Here is a 22,503-nt window from a genome sequence, read left to right as displayed (position 1 = left end):
TGGAACAAAATCCAGCTTGCTTTTTGCCCTCTCACTCTCTCTCTCTGTTAACGTATTCACTCTGGATAGCAAACAAGCCAGCAGATATTTATTTGTGCCACCGAAGTAAAAAATCAGCATGTCTAGTCCTAAATATACCCAGGGCACAGATTTGCTGAGCAAGACGATGGCTTTTTACATAGGCACTTTCCAAAGTTCAACTGTACGTGGAGGCTAGTTTTCTGAATATGGACGATTGCAGTATTGTCCAAGTCATGTGAAAAGAAACAAACACAAGAGGCAAAAATTGCTCCATTCATTTGAAACAAAAGTAAACCTGTGGTCTAATACTGAACATCTACATGGTTAGCTCGTTACAGCAGCAAACGCTACAGAAACATGCATGGTTCTTTGAAACTGTGGCATGAGATGTCAGATGGGACTCGAGTAAAGAACTACATCTTTTAATCGTACTGACAGAAAAAAACAATTGCTATGATATAGAAGAACGAACTGTGAAGAATATTGAAAATAATTAAGGAAAGCATTAAGCACCTGGAAAAGTAAGACCAGATGATACACAGTCTTCTGTATCTGCAAACTAAAGTAAGATTGTTTCTGAGCAACTTGTGATTATTAACAAGAGGTGGTCAAGACTGAAAAACTTGTCCAAGGGAAGGTGTAACAGGGATGAACCAGAGAACCAGATTTTTGATAAATTTAGTCTGAGATACAAAAATATTCTATTAAAACATTCAATTATGATAAAGTCAAAGTGCTTTATTTCTATTAATATATTAATGCTATTACTACAATAATCTGAGGAACATATCTGCATGTGTGTGCTCTAAATTCTGGTTAATATGATGCCATATCAATACATCCTCAGTATACGTATAACTATTTTGCTGACAGATCTGTGTCACAGATCTGCAAATCAGCAAACCAGAAGCAAAGCTAGTCATTAAACTTTAATGATGACCTTATTCAGGTGAAAGCACAACACGGCGGTGGGTTAGTTTCTGCCTGAGAGAACTCGTTCTGCCAGTTTTTCTGTGAGGATGGGGAAGTGGGAAAGCCCCAGCCACGAAGTGAGGGAACCAAAGGTACCTTCATATTGTGCAACAGGACAAGAAGTTTTGGACAGGACGGAGAGTCGGCAGAGCCTCGTTTTACTTTTGGAAGATCCTGTTTAACCGTGGTATCAGCTAAGATTGAAGGAAGGTGATTTGGAGGAGGAAGAAAGTGCTACTCCCTTATTAGGGAAGTCATAATGCAAGGGAGAGATGTCTAGACCTCTCGGGGGACTGTGCTGCAGGCTCATTGCCTCTCCCCAGAGTAATAAGACAATTAAAGCGAGGAACTAAGTGTATATATCTTGTATGTCTCAATTAAGGTAGGTGCAATCCTAAAGATACCTAAGCAAAGGTAGCCACGTGTTAAAAACACAGGAGAACTTCCCGAGCACCGCAGGTCCCAAGGCCTTTCGGCCCAGGGGCTGTAGGTGGCTGTACCTGAGCAGCTGCGAATCTCGGAGGGCAACGCTGCCCCGCAAGCCCTGGGCACCTGGGTCACACCGTGTCCCTTCGAAGCCCCAGGGGACACGGGGGTCCCGGGGAGCCCTGCGATGCAGCCCTGGCCCTAGCCACGGCCCGGCCCCGCGTTGTAGCATTTCAGCTGGCCTGGAACAACACGCTGCAACCACTTTAAGTCAACCTTTGTTACGACAGCCCATACGTTCACTCAGTTACACATTGATTTGCTCTTCCAGCGGAAGTTTTTCAGTGGGCCACGCTATTAGCTACCATCGTTTCACAGCCTCCTCTGCGGGTCGGGGCACCAGGAGCACGGCGGGTCCCCCAGCTGCCGCCCTGCGGAGCCCTGGCCGGCCACGCACGCGCAAGGGTTTTCTTGCCGGTCACTCCCAGCCTCTCGTCCCACACCGCCAAGGCCACCAGCTGCCGCGTGAGCGGACGCCCCGGGATCTAACGTCCTCCCTGGTGCCAGGACCTGGCACCACTGCCCTGCTGCGCACCTGAGCGCTGGGGCCAGAGGCTGGAGAGCACTTGCGTGCCGACAAGCAGAGATTTCTGGGGGTGGGAAAACAGATTTTAGGACCCAGAGTATAGAAATATAGCTAGAACATGACCCAGTTTTTCAGTCCCCAAATCTTCTCTATGTAATAACATGATTTACTTCCAAGCCTGTCTCAGTTTTCTGCAAGGGCTCTTGCTTTGGCCTCCCACAGCCCGGTCACAGGGTAATAATCCTTTTAGCTTTGCCCGTATTTCAGGGATCCCACTCGCCGGTAAACACCCGCAGCAGCGTGGCAGAAGGGAGAAGGTCTGAGGCAGGCGCCTCCCAGGCAGGTTGCAGGGGACCCGAAGGGAGGAAGGACCCGCCGGTGGGAAGCTGCCCCGTCACGCCGCAGCCCCTGGAAAGCGGCCGTAAAGCTGCCAGCGACTTTGCATCGGACCACGGAGAATATGAAAAAACTAAGAAACAAGCGGCTGCAGAAATCCCAACTCTGGGGCTTGCTCTGGAGCTGCTGGGTGCTAAATGCTCAAATGAAATCCAGCGGGTACAGAGCTCCTGAAGTTGGGATGCCGCCTTGAAATCCCCAGCCTCCCATGTTCTGCTCGCTAAAACCTTGATCCCGTGGTCATTTATCGGCCGCTTGGACAGGGATCAGAGATTGCTCAATGGCCAGGAACGAGTCACAGCGCAAGGAAGCAAGGGCAGACACACTTCGAGCGCTGCTGTTGGAAACATAAGCACTCAACCTGCAGCTGGTAAGAGCAGGACGTGAACGCTCTTGTTAGGGCAGGAACGAAAGTACACCTGAAGTACCAAAATGTTTAGTCCTACCTCAAAGGGACACTTTGTATCCCCAAAGTGATGGCACTAGGCTTGATTTCTTAAAGAATCAAAAAAAAGAAGAGAGCAGGTTTGTAACTGTTCTCACAACTGCCGAGCGAGGGGTGCAGCGGCTCCCGGCAGGCGCTGCGAGGGAGGCAGCCGGCCTCGCGCAGCTCGCCCACGGTACGCAAAATACCTACGTGAAGAGAGAGCTGACCCAAGCGAGGGGGACTTGAACGAATGCTGGGCTTGGAAGCACAAATCCTGCAAAGCCCAAGCTTGGAAGAAAATTAACTGCAACCGGGCATCTGATATTTTCCTTATCTCAGCCAGATTGAACGGAAAGCGTCCGCAACCCGGCTGAGCGCACGCAACAGCCGCGGCCCTCGCGCTCGAGCTTGCAGCGGCCGCCGGCTTCGGGGGCGATATCAAACCCCCCGGGACGGCTGCGCCTGGTCTTGGATAGGGCACAAATGTTGCAAAGCAGTCAGTGGGCTGGGAGGCCGTCAGAGGGTGGCAGCTCTGGGTCATTAAGAAAACAGCACCCAAGCGAACCTGATTTGATCTGGCCCGTCAGAGCCGCGGTGCCGCCCGGCATCTCCCGGGCCGGCGCGCGGGAACAGCACGGCCGGAGCCCCGGCACCGCTCCGTCCTGCCCCGACCGCCTGGCCGACACACGCGCATTTGTTGTACTCACTGGTGAATGTGCTCTGTGGACACGCTGTCAAGTTATTCCAGCAGCAGCTTTATTTTCTGTTGATGCCTTTGGCGTGTTTTGGATGCTTGAGAAATTAAAATGTATTTTCATCTTGTTCTGGATGGAGAGAACAAAAACCATGAGCAGTGCAAAAAAAAATCACAGGTTTTAACACGCGAGACTGGTCGCTGCACACAGTTACTGGATGTCTCACCTAGGTTATCAGGCTCGGCCTTTCTGCAACAGCGTTTTCCTCCTCTCGCCTGCTGCAACAGGCCACGGGCTGACAAAACTAAGCCCCCGTAACAGAATTAAACCAGCAGCCCCGCCAGCCCTCCCGCCGGCCCCCGCCAGCACCACGGAGCAGCCGGGGCACCATGGGAGGCCACTGCCAGCCGGGAGGGCGAGCGGGACACCAGCAATGGAGGCAGGAGGCAGAAAGTGTGCGTACAACAGCCTCGATCGTGCTATTAATGGCATTGAACGCTAACGGCATAATTTGGACTGCAAGTGTAATAGTATGTTATATTTTCATCAGGCTGTTAAAACCGATGGAACTGGCAATAAATTTTCACCTCTGTGTCTAAGCTGTTTTCCCGGTTGAGGCACAGTAGAAGGGTCAGTGCAAGCGCAGGGCAGCGGCTCCCACGCAGGAAAGCGTTTGCCCTCCGTCTTCCAGCCGAGGAAGTGACGTTCGGGAGGCCACGAGCAGCTCGGGCCCGTTAGCGGGAGGACAGAAGCAGTTCCCACACCGGGTCTCTTCATAGCACCGGGGCTGCAATGCATTAACCCCCCTATTGGTTTTGTAAGCGAAAGAAAAGCCCCAGCCCCTAGGTGAGTCTCAACCTGAATTTATTTTCGGGTTATTTTTTGCACTTGTTAAAGCTCTGCGGGCTTTGCCGAGGCTTTTTGCTGTGGAGCCTGTCTGAGACCCCTGCGGTCCGAACCCGGCTCCGGCAGACGTGCTAAATACGCGGCCTGCTCCGAAACCCCAGCGAGCGACCATGCAGAGCACGGAGGACCACCGCCCTCTCGGCGTGCCGGGAACCGGGAGCATCACAGCTTTTCTCAGAGGAAAGATTCGGAAAGGAGTAGCACTTCTGTCCGAGTCTCGCGTGTACTTTTACGCGTTTTCGGGAGCTCTTTGACTTGCGGTAGAGCTCGCAGAGGACAAGGGCAGCAGAACAACGTTCGTTTGACTTGAATTACTGGGGGCTTTGCCTCGGCTCGTTCCTGCAGCGAAGGTGCTCGCCCCGGCACAGCTATCGCCCTCTCTAAAACTAGCGAGCCGGGAGCTTTAAAGCACGCGGAGGTGCAGGTTAGTCCACGGCTGCCCCCCGACGCCACGCAGCCCTGTTCTTCCTCTCCCTGAGGGTGCTGCACGCTTCCCCAGTGCGCCCAGGGTCGGTACACGTCTCCTTGCCACCGGCAGCTGTTTTCGACGCAGTCCTACCTTCAGGGAGCTGCTGGAGCCCGGCGGCACGCGGGGCAGCTCTTGGGCCACCAGAGCCTAGTGGGAACCTCACCGAAATGGAGGGAGCTGCAAGCGAGCCTAGAGCGCGATCTTCCTCCTCAAAGCGCCAAGGCCGAAGTCAGGGCGCCGGGGCAGGGAGCCCCGCGGCAGAGCAGCTCGGCCGCGAGCAGCCCGGGGCAAGGAGCCATGGGGAAACTCACTCCCCTGGGGAGCCAAAGGCAGGGCAGCAGCAAGCTGCCTCGCGGGGCCGAATCCTGCCCTCCCAGCTGGAAGGAGCAGAGGGGCTCTCCCTGCGCTTCCTTGGGCTCTCCGGAGCTCCGTCCCAAAGGCGCTCGCTCCTTAGCACCTCTTGCCTACAGCGCTGGAGGCTGAAGGTTTGCTCGGCCTCCCCCTCGTCGGTGCCAAGTCAGGATGTGCCCTTTGACTACTGAAGCACTGACAAGGATTCAAAAGTGTTGGAAGTGCAATTTTTCACCGACTGGCTAAATATAGCGCAGCGAAATTCCGGAGTTGCCATTCAGCAATCCCAGCTCCGCTTAGCTTAGCGCTGCGACGGCATCCGCAGCCCGCTAGCAACAACGGCGCAGGCTGGGCTCCAGCTCCCTAAATAACAAGCTACAAAGGGCAAATTCTGTCTTTAATTACAGCTATACAAAAAGGAGCATTTAAAAAGAGCATTGTCCGAATACCTGAACCGGGGAACGAGCACTGTGGACTCGCCATACGGGACACAGAAATTCAGCCGGTATTACTGAGAGCCTAACGCACGCACTTAGGCGCTCAGAAGAGCTGGAGCCCTTTCCCATGACGGGAATGCGTTCAGACAGCGAGCAGAAGCTGATCGCCCACTGTAGCAACCACCCGTGTGAGACGCTCAGCAAATTGATCAGGTGGTAGGTGCCCGAAGGCATGCTGCTCTCAAGCTCAGCTGCAAAACAGCGCGGGTGAAAGGGCAGGCAGGAGCGGGGCTTTGCATCTCGGGCCTTGATGCAGAACGTCCTGAGGGGGCATTCGAACGTCTCCGCGAGATGCACAGAGGGAAGCAGCTCCCCGTGGCGTGCCGAGAACAACCCTTCCTATTTACCCTTCTCCCAAGTCCATCAATTCAAAATTGGATCCCTCATGGGAAAATAATTAGTTAATGGCTTACAGGACGCCAGACACGATGAAAACCAGCCTGTCTAGCTTTTAAATACAAACCTGCATCCTCTGAGGGCTTTGGTCTGAAAGCACGCAAGCTTGACCCCACGTAACTCCTTTCCCAATTGCTGCCCGTTCCACAAATTAAACGCTGCAGCGACCGAGCCAGGCTGCTGGAGGCTGCAAGGTCTCCCGGAGGAGAGCACGCCAAGGTGACGCTTTTGCTATACGCCAAGCAGAACCTGCGCGCCAGCCAGCCAACCTCAGACCGCAGCACTTAGCAATATTTGCGGTAAAGTAAGAGTGCCGTAAATCAACACCTTCAGATATGTGACAATCTCAGCAATAACACTGACGCATACACACAGGACAAAAGCAGACCTGCTACAGCACTTTTCTGAAGGGTTAAGGGGACCCAGCGACCTTTCTCAAGTACCTTTAAGGTGCCAGATGCCTATACAGAAGGGACCCCAGCACGCAGTTCCCACAGCTGCTCTGCAGACTATACACAGGTATGTTTTCTTCACTGAAACGAAAAGGGGAGAAACGTGAGAAGCAGCCAAGTAGATTAGCACAGGAGGAAACAGCAGCTTCCAAGCGTGGCTGGAGCAGTGTTTGCGATGCTGCGCTAGCCAGCTCTCAGGCATCCTTCCCTAACAGCCAAGCTTTGCTGCTCCTTGGGATGCAAAACTGGAAAGCACAAACCAGCCTTTTCTGTTCACTGTCAGTTAAAGGTTAATTACTTTTTTTTCTTCTTTTGAGAACAATGTACATCCATATGCCTGATTACACCTGCTGGTAAGAGCAGGCAGCTTTCTGCAAGCAGTAGCTGCTCCTGCGATGTGCACCGACTGATGGGGTTTCCTTTTTATTTTGCATAGATCTCAGCTTGATGCTTTTATCTGCACCATGATTTGAATGGTGATCAGATTTCTGTACTTAGAGCTTGCAGACATCCCGGGATGCATGCAGCAAAGCACTTCTGTGCATCATTTTAATTTCTATCCCAAGAGAGATGCCAGTTCTCCACAGCCTCCAGTTCGTAGGCACCTGGGGAACCAAGGGCCATGTTCTGCCATGTGCTACAATGTAGATCAAATACAAAGCCTGAAAGTCCACCTCAAAGGCAGCTCAGGATTAGCCTATATATGTACTGGCAAGAAGAGCCAGAACAGCTGTATGCATACATCCAGTGCTGTGCTGGTACTGTGGCAGGAGAGGGTAGACGAGAGCAGCTGAAAGGAGGGGTAAAGCATGGCAGAGAACTCTTGCTATCAGAAATACATCTTTTACATATCATCTTCCCAGCTGACAAAGGAGGCAGTTCTCTCTGGGAAAAACATCAATATATCCATTTTGCACACCAGAAACAAACTGGAGGAGGTGGGCCCACACAGCAAGTCCAGTTCTGATCTGGATTTGTCTTGTGCTAAGAGACAGGGTAACAGAGGCCTTCAGAAAACGCCCAGGTGGTCTGTGCATGGAATATTAGGGGCAGGCTCCTACAGCTGCAGGATAGTTCTCCAGCTTTCTCAGTTGTTCAGAAGACCACCTTAGCTAACACTCACAGCATGGAGTTGATTACATTTGTAGGCTCCCCCCACACACACTTTTAAACCTCTGAAGTTTGATTTCTGCTACACCTTGAGAGCGCAGCTCAGCACGATGAAGAAACAAAATGTTCAAGATCAGCTATGGAACAGCCACCTTAAGACTCAGGTACTGATCTGAAGCCTTGCTGGCACAGAACTGAGTAAAGCAGGTGTTTCCTGGACTAGAAAAAGATAAATAAATCAGGAGTCCATACTATATTCTTAAATATGGTTTAATACTCTTCTCCATTTCTGTACATCACAACACCAAGATATCACTGCTTGGGATCTCTCTGCAGAGGCTATATAGTATGCGAAGGCTAGGATTTTTCACCCCCGTTTAATGTGTTTGTATGTGTAAGTGTAATACATATCAGTATATATTGATATACACATCAATATATAATGCAATATATATCACTGAAGAGAACACATTGATTAAAGAAATACAAAAATTTGGCATCATTTCCAAACTTAAATAGTAAAAATAAAAACTACAAAAAGGAGCTGCATACCCTAATGTATCATGTGAAACAACAAGCAGTATATTCAAAAATGTAAATTTACATCCAATTTTTCTGGTCTTGTCATGTCACATTAGACCCATTTACAATGGCAAAATCCAGAACATACCGCTTTGAAGACCACAAACTTGCTCAAGCTTGGGTTTGTGCAAGTCTATGGCAGACCCAGTCACCTTCTATGAGAGATTCCAGCTTTGATGTGAAAATGACAGCAAAGTCATCTGCCAGGTTATAAATCAGGGTTACAAATCAGGGTTACAAATTATATTGCTCACAATGACAGTAATTTTGGACCTCAAAGAACAGTGTGGCAGAAGTTTTAAGACAAGCTCCCCCTCCATTCAAGTGAAACAGGATTATTGGAAAGACAGGCAGGTATGCAACTTGGGAACAGAAGCTGCTTTCGACTGATGCGCCAGGAGAGACAGGGTTGGTGAAGAACAGAGCTATCAGGCACTAAGCTGTTAAAAGTGCCCATCAGAGAACCCAATAACCCAGAAAAAGAAGCAAGATTTGTGCATTATTTTGTGCCAATGTTACCTTTGCCCTCTGCCTGCAAGACCATCTGAAAAACCCTTCGCCATTTCTAGTAGTTTGCAACGCATTCTATATAGCGGGCATGACAAAAAGCTCTCTCGAGTCTTGATGCAACCAGAAGCTTTAACCCATTTAGGGTGCATTTGAGTTCAGCATCAGATTTACAGGACACTTGTTGAGCCAATATGACAGACTTGCTTAGTGCTGGGAAATGGATGTCCCAGTGGGTTGTGCTAATGTTCAAAATATTTAGCATTAAATGTTCCAAATGCACCAGTACTAAGGCTTCAGTCAAGGACTCCACTTGTTATTCCTGTAAAATACCCGCTTCCATTAAAGAACTGTGGGTTCAATCAAATTCACATAATCAAGGAAACCTTACGCAGTCCTAAAGCAAAAAAAAAAAAAAAAAAAAAAAAAAAAAAACCACCACTTACTGAGGAACAAAACAAAGCAAAGTGTACCTTACTTCACTTAAATCGCATGTTTATTTTTGTAAAGACTGGAAAAAAAAAAAAAGAAAACTGAAGGCTGCACTGCTCAAATCCAAATTAAGCCTAAGACTTCAGCAGCATTTTCATTGCAATCAATGAAGTGCATTTCCTAGTTTGTAAGAGCAGTGCTTCTGCAAATAGATTAAAGTACGTTTGGCTGGTAAGCCTCCCCAAACCACCTGAATTTGCAAGCCACACCTTTTAAGCTAGCACTCTAGGTAAGTGCCTTCTCATTCTTTCGAGGAGAATGAATGGCTCCAATTTCCTTACATTGTTTCTTCTGCAGTCTAAGCTGAGAATGCCATGTAAATGGGTCATGTCGCTGCAAAATGCAGCAATTGATTTCTCCAATCAAAGTAAAAAGAAACAAACCAGTAGGATCTTACTTCTATTAATTTTTGAAGGAAGAGGTTTACAGCAGTTAATGTATCATGAAGGTTAAAAAAATCATTTTCATAAAATACAAGAGCAACCAATTTCACCATTGAGTAAAAGTAAAAACCAGGATTCTTTTTAAATTAGTCCAAAGTGGCATATAGGAACTTAGTAGTTTGCTGCTGTACTGACACTATGACAAATCAAAGTGTAGGGTTTTGCTTTTTTAAATCCAATGCTTGTGGATCAAGTTCTGGAAATGTTCCAATTCTAAGGCAGGGATCTGTTGTGTTTTCCACCATGAGTTTGCTCCTTGGGTTGGATGCTGGAGGGGCGAGGCACGTTTTGCCGGACCCAGGTCGACTACCTAGTAGTCATCAAGGTCAAAAAATTCGTCGTCTCCTCCTTGGTATTCCATTCCCTGGAAGTCCACTCGGTACCGCAAGATACCTAGTAAAAACAAGACACTTTAGCTTCTTCAAAATTCAGAGCACTATAAAGGCACTTAAAGCAGTTTAGTGAGCCCTCACACAAACGCGCTGAAGTCTCTGCAAGTCAGCCGTTCCTTAATTAAGTTTTCAAGCTGACTTACCACTTGGTTTGCAAGATGGGCTCAAACTACGATGGTTGACAGCAGACACTCAGCTACATGAGATTCTCACATCCACATCAGCCTGATAATTTATTCCCAAAAGGAATAAACACCTACCTGTCCAGCGCAAGGGTAGCTTTCTGCTGGCAAAGCTGAACCTGTGCTAAGAGTACTGTATCTCCAAAAAGGCTATACCAGGAACAGATCACTTGTCCTGATACAATTGCACAGGCTAGACAGTGGCTCCACTTTAAGGCTGCACAGCTAAATTCAGAGGGCAGCTGACATTGAAATAAGCTTTTACAAGGGAATACAAGCAATGCTTAGTAGCAATCTTCATGGACTCTTTTTCCCCCCACCTCAACCCAGGATTCTGGGAAGCCTTTATTCCTAGGATCATTTGCTTAGGTGTATTCAAGAAGAATAGCCTTTTAAGACTACAGGGACTGGAGCATGGTAGCAAACAATCCCACCAGGCAAAGAAGGCGGATCTGGCAGATTGAGAAGGGCTCCTGGAAGTCTAAACCCTGAAAATGTAGAAACCTTTTGTTTCACATGTAGCCAAACTATTCAAGCTCATTTCCTAGCAATTGGTGTCCCTTGCCCCCTATAACTTTCTACAATAATTCACCTCTATTTCACATCCATCAAACTAGACACGGTAAGTGTTCAGCTAATCCAGAGCTAGACATGCTGATTGTCTGGCAGCGGTTGGCTTATCAGCAAATAAGCAACAGCACTGTTATGGGATCATTTGTCTGGAGAGAGGAGTGTTTGTGATGAGCGTCTTTGCTCTACTGTGATACTGATTTTTGTCAAACTGAGGAAACAATTATCTGCACCACTGTCAGACTTGGCTGATATTGCCCAGCGAGTTCAAGAGAAGGACTGAATTATTTCAGAAGCTTCACTTCTCCATGAATTTGGGCTAAAATACTTTGTTTTGAAAAGAAGCGGAGAACAGGGTGTGGGGGTAGAAGTATGGAGACACTTTGAGGGACAAGCAACAGATATCCAGTTGCTTCAGGAGTTAGGCTAGTTTGTCATACACCACTTCTACATAGCAAAGCATATTCCACAAAACAGCTGGGGAGAGACAGAGCAGGCAATTCAAGGCCCTTTTGAAATTCAGCAGCTGGAAAGAAGGACAGCCTGTCCTCTGTGCCCTCTGAAGGACAAAAGGATCTGGGAAGCACAGTCTCAGAGTGACAGCTGCTTAACACGCAGAGTCATCCTGCTGAACGTGGTTCCCCCATAATTCACCTGGAGACTCCTGCTGAACACAGTAATTTCTTACACAGGTATCATGACTAGTACGAGTCAGATTTGTCTGGTTCTCTGCTTGTGTTAGCACTAGTTTAATCAAACCAACTGTTAGAAAAAATGCATGTTTTTTCTCTTGCAGTTTACCTCCGATTCCTCCAAATCCTTTCACAAATTGGGATCCTTCCTGTGATTTGTCTGTAACAATTTCCAATGTTGCTCCAAATTTCTTGTAGTTGTTTGCAAACCACTCCAGAAGGGGCATACTTTCTATCAGTTCATGTTCTTGGCCAGTCTATGTAGACATTTAAAAAACAAATGATGTTACAGTCATTGCATGTTAGTTATTGAGAAAACTCACACCAAAAGTTGTCTTTGGCTTAATGGACACCAATAGTGTCTTTTCTGTCATAAGACAGAGACACCTCCCTTCATGCTTTGCAGGCTGGAGCAATCTGACACACTTGCCAGGGTCCAGGTGGTAGGCATTCCTGATACAAATGTATCAGACAAGTGCTGGCACAAGCACAGGACTCCTGGTGCTAAGAAACTAAGGTGTTGACAGGTCTTGCTCTGGGCTTCCATACTATGCAGTTTAGTGTAGGAGAGAAGATAGCCTTATTTGTTCTGCTCAACTGTCACTTCATGCCACACCCTTTAGTTTTCACTGTTTCTTTAGAGATTACTCTCTACCCCACAAAACACTCCATCAACATTCATCTAACTGGACACTGTTTACTCTGGGAAACACTGATCCAAGCAAATACAGAGGGAAGACGCAGAGATTTAGAAGTAAGAGGTCAAGCGATTATTAGCATAGAAACATTACATCATGGCAAGTAACACTGTGATCCTTCTGTGCACAGAAGGAATTGGCAATTACTCTATCAGGGTGAGCAGCAGCTGGAAATGACTACCCTAGCAGTCACATTAGGCAGAGTTCACCCACCTTTTTGTGAGGGGGCAGACTTTTGCTCAGCTTACACTGCAGTAAGAGTAATGCAGAATTGCCCTGTCAGGGTTCTCTGACCTTTACAGGCAAGAACCCCATAAGCAGTGGATGACAGATCCACACTTCAAATATCTAGAAACAAACACTTCCTTTCATCCTTTCACTCAAACCTGTGTAACAGTTTCAATCCTCACAGTTCTTTTGCAGCAACAGAATCAATGCACAAACAGCAGGAAGTAATGGTTTGGGACCTTAGCCTGCAGGACGCATAGTGGATATCAGACTCTTCTAGTGGGTGGTTTGATGGTGGTCAAAGACCCCTTTCTTGCTGTCAACTTCAACTGATTTACATAACTTCAGAACCAGCAGCAAGAAAAAAATCAGAGAAAAGCAAGGCTAGGATCCAGGGGGTATACCGCACGTGAGCAGAAGCCACAGTGTTCTCTCAAAGTCTCATCTGAGTGAGAGAAAGGTCATCACACTCGCGTGAGTGCAAACTAAGTTCAGAGTGCTGCACCAGCACATGGAGAATGAATCTACAAACCCCAAAGCTGAAATACCTCTTTATCTGTGAAGTGGGACTTATCTTTCTCTTGCTCTGGTGTCAAATACAGGATCTTCTCCTCTGAGAAGGGGGAAAAAAAAAGAACAGTATTAGGTTGGATGAGACTGCCAGAAGTGGATTAAAAACAGCAGGAGACTGAGGACGACCAGTAATTACAGCTCAGAGGGTTTGGTCATTGGAACTGCCTTCCTTTATAGGTGAAGCTCTATGGGAATACAGGAAACTGAACTGGGCACACAGGAAAAGAAAACCCCTCCTCTCCAAACCAAAACCTCCAAAACAAGGGCTGAAATAAGGCTATGTAGGGCCAGTAAGAGTTTTGCTTCTGGCCAGCAGAGTCAAGGCAGTCTCCCCTCAGATGCACTAGTGTCACATTTACACGCACACAGCTGAGAGGCAGGTTTGATGCTAGCTTTGTGACAAACTGCCACCTCAGCACTGCAATTCCTTCTCCACAGAGGAAGCTTGCTACTTTCACAGTAGCAGGGAAGCTGCAAGTTAGTGACTTGCCCATACAACATCTCCTTGATGGAGTCCTTACAGATCTGCTTAGGCAGTTCCCCCAGAGTAATCTATGAGATGGCTTAGATATTAATCTCCTCATAGACCTTTTAGCCTCACAGAAGCACCACGTACCCTCTGTGCCTTGGCAGTGCAGAACATATCTCATGATATCCAGATTTTCATAGACTATCAGTATCTCTACCGCTCCCATTTCCAAAGCTTTTAGTGTATCTTCAACACCAAAACAGTACTTCCCTGTGTCCTGGCTGATTTCGTCGAAGTATCGTCCTGCGGTCAGGATACAAAGAAACAGATTGTCATGAACACAGACCATGCCACCTGGATTTTAACAAGCCTAATCTGAATAAAAAGACTGAAAAGAGAAACTGCAACATTACTGAAGGGAACAAGGAATCTGACAACGTATCAAAGCATGTAATTCAGAGGATTCACTGCTGGAAAATCAGCTCTATCAAACACAGCCTGTCAGGGGTCTCATTCCATTTAAAAGTTTAACTTAGCTATGCAACAATCACTGGACTAATCAACAAGCAGGCTCTATTTACCTTTATTCCCTTCATCAGTGTAAGGTAGCTATTGTTACTATTGCCCTCTTGCTGCGTTTTCTTATTAGCGGCAACACATGGCTGCTAAAATTCAGACAAGGGATCACTTCTATTGCCATCTTAAAACAAAGAAAACCTTAACTCCTATCTTGCCAAAGATGCAAGGAATCTGAGGAGACGTTTCCTCTCTTCCCACCCCAGTTTCACCAGATGGCCTGAAACCAAGGCAATCTGATGGAAGAATAAACAGGATCAGAGGAGCCTGGTGGAAAAAACAACTCTCCTTAACGTCCCACTAAGTCCTGCAGCAATCGAGAAGGTGTCTGGAGAACTTCAGAAAGAATCACTAGAAGTTCCATTCTGTCCAACTCTGAAATCATTGCAGGGCTGAGCTAGCATGCAGAGGCACTACCAGAAGGTCTAAAGGAAGATTAATGTGTTTGATCAAGAGTATTTGGTTCAGGAGAAAGCTAAACACGCAGTCATATACCTATTAGTTTCTTCTCTTGAATGAATTTCACATTGGAGAGGACCTCAGTTGACAATTCAATTGCTTGATTAAATCCATTTTCTCCTCCATATGAAATGTCAACTAGTTTGAGCACTTTGGATTGCAACCGCTAAACATGAAAAGAGACAGGGTTAGCCAGTCTATTACACAGCACTGCCATAAAACTACTTCATAACCCCCACAAGAATAAGTACCTGGCAAGAGTCACAGCATTAATCTATCTTACTTCACTTGCGAGCACAGGTTCCGAGTCAGGGGGATCTCTGAATGCTTAATATTGAAGCGCAACATTCAGGCAACAGGGCCAGACAGATTAGGTTTAGTGGAGTTTAATTCTACTAAAGCCTCTACTTTAGATTTCGGAACACAAAGCATACGAATGCCAATTCTAAACCAGGGAGGACAAATTTCTTAGTAACGGTGTTACTAAGAAAATGAGATCTTACCTCCTTGCTGGAAGTTACTAGGAAAGGGAGGCCTCTTTAGAATATATCAGATTTTATATTTTGAACAAATCACTTAAGACACCAAGTTGACATTCCTCTTCAAATGCATCTAATATCAGAGCTACTGCTAATATCACATTACTACTGACAGCTTAAAAGTTTGGGCTTTGCTCAGAAAAGGACACTCACCTGATCAAACATGTCAGATTGACTTAATTCAGTTTTGAAGTCAGCTGATCCAGCTAAAACGAGACCAGCCACGTTCACCTTGTCACCGGAAATGAACAGTTGCACAGCCGTCTCTGCTACCTTCCTTACATAGTTGTGTCGTTTTTCCATTCTCAAACGAGCAAAACGCAAGGCAGATTGACCTCCTCTACCTTTAAGAAAGAACAGATGTGAGGTAGCAATTTGGAAGTCATTTCATTTCTAGGAGGTTATTAGTACATGGTCCCAACTGGGCCTTGAGTAACTGAAGCCAAGGGCAGATGCAGTCTCCTGAATTAGCTTGCCACAAGCAGAGCTAGGGGCATTCAGTTGAAACAGCAAGTGAATAGAGTGCTCATTCACAGAACGATTTTTCTCCATGCATCCCACAGGGGGAAATATGTTTTTCAAAGACTCACTATAGCCTTCTATAGAAAATGTGCATAGACACTCAAAATTTTTATATCCTGTACCTTCATTAATTGCCATTTCCTTTATTACACTGCCTCACATACCTTTCTTGCTGATGCAATGTATTCCAGCACAGACACTGCTAGGCTTAGCTTACTGGGGAGACATTCCTACCACATTTTGTCCCATCCCAATCTACATCAGAGAAGGATGGTAAAACAGGAGTAGCTAACAGGCAATTCTCTGAATTCAATATACAATACAGCATCATATAATGGAACAAGAGATTTGCTTGTTCCATTAAGCTTCTGTGCTTCTTGCAAGGAACAGGTTCTTGCTTTTCACTGTAGTTGGCATGCAACACCATTAGATGCAAAACTTAAGGACACTACCAAGTGGTATTACTACTTGCGCTAGTAATCTTTACAAAAGGCTGTTCTAAAACCAAACAATGGGTCAAGTGGGCCAAGAAAAATAAAGTGCCACTTTAAGATCAACTGCATATTATGTTAATTTAATCTTGTCACAAGACTCAAACTATGAGGCTTTGCTGGCAGACTTCAGGGGAGCAAGGAATTGAGTATGGTTAAACACCTACAGCTGAAGTTTCCTGCTCTTCTCCCCCCACACCCCATCCTATCATCTGCTGCTGCAAACAGTTTAGAGAGTCACTACTGTGTTACCATGCTTCTTTGGAAGATCCACAGTGAATTTGTGCAGGACTTCTCTCGTGTTTCCTTGAAGGGTTCCAAAGAGTGCACCGCTACCATCTATTACAATAAAGCCAAACTTGCTGTCGTCAGAAAGCAGCGCTGTAAGAGCCTGAAACAGAAACAACGTTGTCAGCAGTAAGCATTAGTTTACCAAGGTTTAGAAAGACCAAGTTTATCCTTCAAGTTTATCTCGTTCCAAAAGACTATGAAGGACAATAAGCCTCAAGAAAGTTTAATACAGTAGGTGATCATTGCAATTTTCACCAATAAACTAAAAGTAAAGTAGCAGAATAAGGAGTCAAGAGTACTTCTGTCTCACACAGTGCTGCCAAGAGCTGAAAGGAAACTAACACTTAAGCTTAACAGCTATTTTCCCAGCATTACCAGCTCATCACTGGCAGGTGTAATGCAAAACCCTAAAGAGTGGCTCTGGAAAATACAAAGTGAAACGCATCACCTCTCCAGTCAGCAAAACTGGAATAGTAGTTTTCCTAGCATTCCAGCCAGAAAAAACAGAACTTGCTCAGACCACTGATCAGGCTATTCGTCAGTTAGGTTTTAGTCTACAAAGCAATATAGCCTGACTTTCCACTTGCCAGCTATCACAAATACTGTTTTGCTATGCTTGCTGACTTCAGAAAGTCCCAAAGGCAGAAGGATGAATTTCCCCGGGGCTATGACAAGTTCAGCCTTACAAAGCAGAATTAAAACTGTCCTGTAAGTGACTGGCTATAGAGAAGACAGCTATAACATCTGCTGGAAAAAGCACTTATCCTTCAACTACCTTCCCTTTAAAGAAGGCTAAGCTCATTCCATAAGGTGGCTCAAGCTGGCTAAGAATTAAAAGACTGCTTGCTATCAAAGGCTCTAAATATCTTTTGTCTAATTGCTGCTTTCACTTGGAGTTTGGGGAAGAGACAGGAGACTAAAGGGTCCCTGCACAGCACATTTAAGACTGATTATGGTTTCCTGCCCAGAGCCAGTTCTGGTGTTACAGGACACTGCCTGGTACCCAGATTCCACACCCGCCCTGCGGAGGGAGCTCTGGCAGCTCTTAGTGGCAGGCCCAACTGGGAGGTACCTTCAGCAACCTCACACTGCTGTTCACCTACACGTGCCCAAACATAACAGCAAGAATGCTCTCTCTGACATTATAACCAGAGTGGCAGAAACCGATTAGCAGGGTGGAAGATTTGTCAAGTTACAGGTAGTTTTAAGTCACTGGTTCAATACTGAGAGAGTGATGGTGTTGGTTTACACCACAGGACCTTTAACTGCCTCCATGATTACTCGACTGAATGGAAAGAGTAAGACAGTCATCTTCATCCAAAATCCACACAGCCAAGTCTATGGCTTTCAAGCTTAAAAGAAACAGATACTGAGGTTTAGTAGAATCTACTGGCCAAAATAAATATTTTGTATTAACTCCTCAGCAGTGGGATGAATGAGAGAAGGAAGTGGTATATTACATTACAATCTATTTAACTGGGACAGGGCCAAGCAAATTGTGTGACTGGTATGAATGCTCAAGCCAAGGTATCAAAATAAGTCATTGTAAATCCTACCCTTCAGACACACATCAGGGTTCATATCCCTCTTGGGAAGTTACTTCAGTTTCACACATGCAATAAAATATCTACAGGATATCTTATCTGATATCATTGCCAGGCAACAAATTACTACAGCTCTCATGTTCTTGATTCCCTCTTATTTTAATTAAGTATCCAATGATCAGCGATCCCCAATTTCCCCTTCATTAGTTCTATGTCAGCAGTTCCACTGTTCTACCTGTCAAGCTTACAAGGGCCTATTGCTTTTATGTTTTGGTCTATCAGCCTGGGTTGAGTTTCTTCTTTCCAGCCTCAGCCTGAAGTAGAGGATTGCATCCTTTTTCTGCTCCTTTAAGTGTCCTTACTTTCATATGAAATCTGTTGCTATTACCAAGCTAGAGGCCCCATCTCGAGTCCTAGCTGCATACTGGGAACCACTACAAGCAAATGAGATAGTAACAGACAAATGAGGACTCCAGTGCTAACATCTTCTCCTTGCTTGAGATACATAGTACACTTTTACAGCTAGATTTGATTCTGCAGTGCAGACAATATCAAGTAAACTAAGAATATATCCAAAAAAGACAGGGGAGCACACGGCTCATGAAGAAAGGTGCTACTGGTGTGTCACATTATCAATAGTAGCCATTACCACAAATTCCTCTCAAGTTATTGCAACTCTTGCTGAGCACATCAGCAAGAGTGTCTACAGCTGCCTCCGGGGAACAGCCCACAGCAGCTTTTTTTTGTACAGCATCAGTGCCCTGAAGCAAGAGCTACAGCCAAGACCAAATTAATCCCTTTTCTGGTAGGGCAGAAGGCAACCCACTGCCAGTGGGTGGATGGCAGCAGGGCAACAACTGCAGTAACAAATATCTCCCTTGGAGTTGCACCTCTCCCTCCTGAATTCCCTTGTATACCTCTTGCTTTCACTTCCCCACACACATCCAGGCTCAGCAGAGCTTTCAGGAGCTGTATACCTCTAGGTAGGTAGAGGCTGCTCCCAGTTTCAGGCACTCCCAGTAGGTCAAGGATGCACTGGGATTTCATCCTTGGTGGGGAGACAATAACAGGAAGGTACCTCACAGCTGTGGAACAAACATCCCTTTCTGCCTCTACTCCAGCCCTTTGAAACCCAGGACTAGGTCTCCAAAATGAAACCATCCAAACAAACGAGTAGAACTACATCACTGAAGGCTGCGTCAAGGCCCCACTTCAAACGTGAGGCAGTTAAGCCTCCGTCATGCATTTACTGTAGTGAACACCATGGATGTGAAATTTAGTCAAACATCTACTACAGAGACCTCTACACCTGCCAACAGAGCCAAAACAGACTGAGATGCAACAAAGTTACTTCATGCAAACAAAAGGACTACTGTAATCCACATCAACTGAAATACATCTAAAAACTATTCATTTAACTAAGATAAGTAGATCCTGCAATCAGATACTAGATAAAAATAACCCCACCTTACCCTAGATAAATTAGGCACGTGCCAGTTCTTTATCAAGAGTCCCAGGTAACACATCTGAGATCAAGACTGGTAACATTAATATTTTCTTGGCATTACTTTAAGGCATAGCTTGGAGTAAGATCTATAGGCCTCTAAGATTAAGAAAAAACCTGCTGCCAATTACAGAGACAAGCTCACATCTGTGGGTTACACAAACTCAGCAGTTACTGGCTGGGCCATGAAATCAGCTATAGCAGGAGTTGGACAATCTCTCAGCTCACAATGCCTTTCAGCAAATATCACACATTTCTGAATACTGGCCAGTCACAAGCCATCCAGTGGCTTCACCAGCAGAATCCCTTAATTAAAGCCTGCTGTTCTAGAGACTATGGACCCAAGCAAACTAAGAATTGTTTTGGTAAGTTCTAGCAAAGAAGTTTGACTTCGACTACTGCAAGACCAGCAGACAATAAGGAGACTTCTTACCTCTGTGTGGAATTTGTTGTCACACAAATACAATGATGTGTTGATTGGTTTGAAAGGTTCGAAGTCAATGTTGACTTTCTTCTCTTTTCCTTCTTCTGTCACAATTGTTCCACAGTAAACAACCAAACCATTTGGAGGTACTAAAAGGACACAATGCAATTTTAGATCACTGAGAAATACTGCAAGCCATATCCATCAAAAGCTAACTACCAGGATTTGAGACTTAAGACAGGACTGAAATTGAAGTTCCCATGTTCTTTATTTTCTATTTGCCCTGTCAATCCTTCCCAGGTCTCTACAGTGAAAAACAAACTAATCCTGACTCTGAGATAGTGCCCCTGTACTGAACAGCTTAAAGCAGGAAACCAAAGGTAACCCAGGGTAGCACTGATAGAAAGTTAAAACTGTTAAACCTATGAGCTTGCAAGCTTGTAGAATCTGCAAACAAGCTGAACATCCCCATGACACTTTCCCAGCTCTTACACAGCAGTTTACAGATGGACCATCTCAGCCAACGCCACTTGCTGGAGGAAAAACAGCAGCAGTGAACCTTTCTCCTGCACTCATCTTAAACAGCCTGGGTCCATTCCCTCCCCAAACAAGGGTAGTTGCATGCTATCACATTTGCACATAAGGCTCCTCTAGACTTATGCCAGTTCAAATGGGAAACCGCTAGTTTAATGCAATGAATTATAATGGAACAGGTCTCAAGGCTGATCTAATTTAGAAGAGTCACTATTGCTAAGGACAGAATCATGAGCCTGTTTATCTCCCAAGGGCTATCCCTAAAGTAGTCATCCATGGGCAACTTATCTGGAGTATCAGTGCAAAACAGCAGCACAGGTCAACAGATTTGATTAGCAGAAAACTGTGTAAGACAGGAACTTAAGGATGCCTCCAAGTAAGGGAAATCTGCCAGCACCCATACAAGCTAGAAGTTACCTTTGTTATAGAGTTTGAGTCTTTGCTGTACAGATGTAATGGCTCCCAGTACGGAAAGGCGATTCACTCGAGACTTTATGTTGGAGGCAGTGCCAAATTCATCCGCTAGCATTTTTGCGACTCGCGAAATCTGGTCTTTGGGGGGAATGATCAACGATATCATGCTGGTACCATTGCTGAGAAAGGAAAAAAAAGAGGAGTTGTGAGCAGCCACCAGCCAAAGCAACAAGTGTTTTCATAGAACAGTCCACACCAGCAGTTGTCTCTCCTCCCTCCCACCCCAATGGATGCTCCCCTTCATTGTTAGTGTAATTCCCTTTCTGCTGGACAATAACTGGGCAAGAAAAGAAAAGGAAACAAGCTCTTCAGAGGACTGACTCCATAACCAAGCATTCAGGTTAGCTGCTACCAAGCTGTTTGGCCAATCTGGGATAATACACTAGGAAAAAAGAACACATTTACAGGCTAAGAGCTGCAAGCTAAAAGGCAAGTAAGCAGGCCCTAGCAGAGGTAATTTAAAACAATGCAGCCACATACTTCAGGGCCCTTTTTAAGTCCATTCCATTTGTTCTCAGACAGCTGGAGCACTAGTAACCAGCCCAAGTGTAGTTTTAACGCTTTGTTCACCTCAGATTAATACAAAAAAACGAACTGGAAGGATCTCTTCGTAGCAGTCGGTCTGTTCTACTTTCCTACTAGCACTTTGCCTTACAGAGAAGCTCACCAACTCTGGCAGATGCTTTAAATAAACCTTGCTTAAGTACAAGACTGCAAGTTCAGGAGCACCAACCCCAGGCACAGACACAGGAGATAAGACCCCACAAACCACAGACCTGGTTTAAGTTAAATAAAATATAAGTTTGATATTCCTTTATCCAACAGCTTTGCGGCAGGTCCCACAAAGAGCCTGGTGGTTCAATTCCACCTCCCCCCCTCCAAAAAAACACCAAGGAAGTCCCCATCTGCCTTCCATCAGGCACCTCCCATTTGCCAAAAAATTACTCGGATGTCTTCACTGCTGCCCCAAATTTGACCCAGATTTCACGTTCCACAATTAGGGTGATGGCATAAGACAAATGCCTCATCATGTCCTCTAGCCCTCTCAAGGGCGAACCAGCTAAGCTCCATGGAAAAGTAAAAGGCTCTATTCAGGATTTTATCTTAGATCAGCAATGAAAAGGTGCTTTTTCAGCCATTAAAAAACAGGTCTGCTTTTTTACATTTCTTTCTGTAGGACAAGACTAACACGGCACCTGCCTGCTGCCATTTCAGTCTGTCATGCACTAGTGTCCTGCCTGAAGTGTTTGGGCTACAGAGACAGCAGGGAAGCGCTTTAAAAAGCATCACTTCATTAGCCTCTTTACAAAAGTTGTACAGCCCTCTTCCCAAGATCTTCAATTCAGGCCAAGTTGAAATGGATGCTGGTAGGTCAAATAAGTCCCTGACCTTAAAGACAACTAATTGGTTTTAATTTCCAAGATCCCTTCCAACACTAATGAAGAAAGTCGCAGAGACACTTGCACACGTTATTCCCAGAAGGAGCTCTGAGCCATGCTGACAGCTATCACAGACTTCCAGGTCACACCAGCCAAGAATACTCCATATACCACTCAATTAAAGTAGTTAGCTACCTCAGTGAATGGCACGAGCCTTAGGGGAGATATAATGGC

At 45.9% G+C, this 22,503-nt stretch overlaps 1 protein-coding gene across 2 annotated transcripts in view; it reads right to left on the bottom strand.

Annotated features, from left to right (window-relative positions):
* Positions 1 to 7,956: 7,956 nt before the first annotated feature.
* The window catches only part of ETF1 (eukaryotic translation termination factor 1), a 28,577-nt gene continuing 14,030 nt past the window's right edge, over positions 7,957 to 22,503 (bottom strand). The window contains exons 3-11 of one of the 2 annotated variants that reach the window (XM_064520813.1): positions 20,834 to 21,009; positions 19,892 to 20,031; positions 16,372 to 16,510; positions 15,260 to 15,450; positions 14,604 to 14,733; positions 13,680 to 13,835; positions 13,039 to 13,103; positions 11,674 to 11,821; positions 7,957 to 10,121 (exon numbers count right to left, since the gene is read on the bottom strand). In XM_064520813.1, coding sequence (XP_064376883.1) covers positions 10,039 to 10,121; positions 11,674 to 11,821; positions 13,039 to 13,103; positions 13,680 to 13,835; positions 14,604 to 14,733; positions 15,260 to 15,450; positions 16,372 to 16,510; positions 19,892 to 20,031; positions 20,834 to 21,009 — 1,228 coding nt within the window. In that variant the 3' untranslated portion in view covers positions 7,957 to 10,038. The remainder of the gene's footprint in view (positions 10,122 to 11,673; positions 11,822 to 13,038; positions 13,104 to 13,679; positions 13,836 to 14,603; positions 14,734 to 15,259; positions 15,451 to 16,371; positions 16,511 to 19,891; positions 20,032 to 20,833; positions 21,010 to 22,503) is intronic. The other variant, XM_064520815.1, reaches the window with a different exon arrangement.

Source organism: Dromaius novaehollandiae, chromosome 15 (genome assembly GCF_036370855.1).
Source record: "Dromaius novaehollandiae isolate bDroNov1 chromosome 15, bDroNov1.hap1, whole genome shotgun sequence".
Lineage (NCBI taxonomy): Eukaryota > Metazoa > Chordata > Aves > Casuariiformes > Dromaiidae > Dromaius > Dromaius novaehollandiae.
Note: the sequence above shows the minus strand (reverse complement) of the source record. Positions and strands in the feature narration are given on the sequence as shown.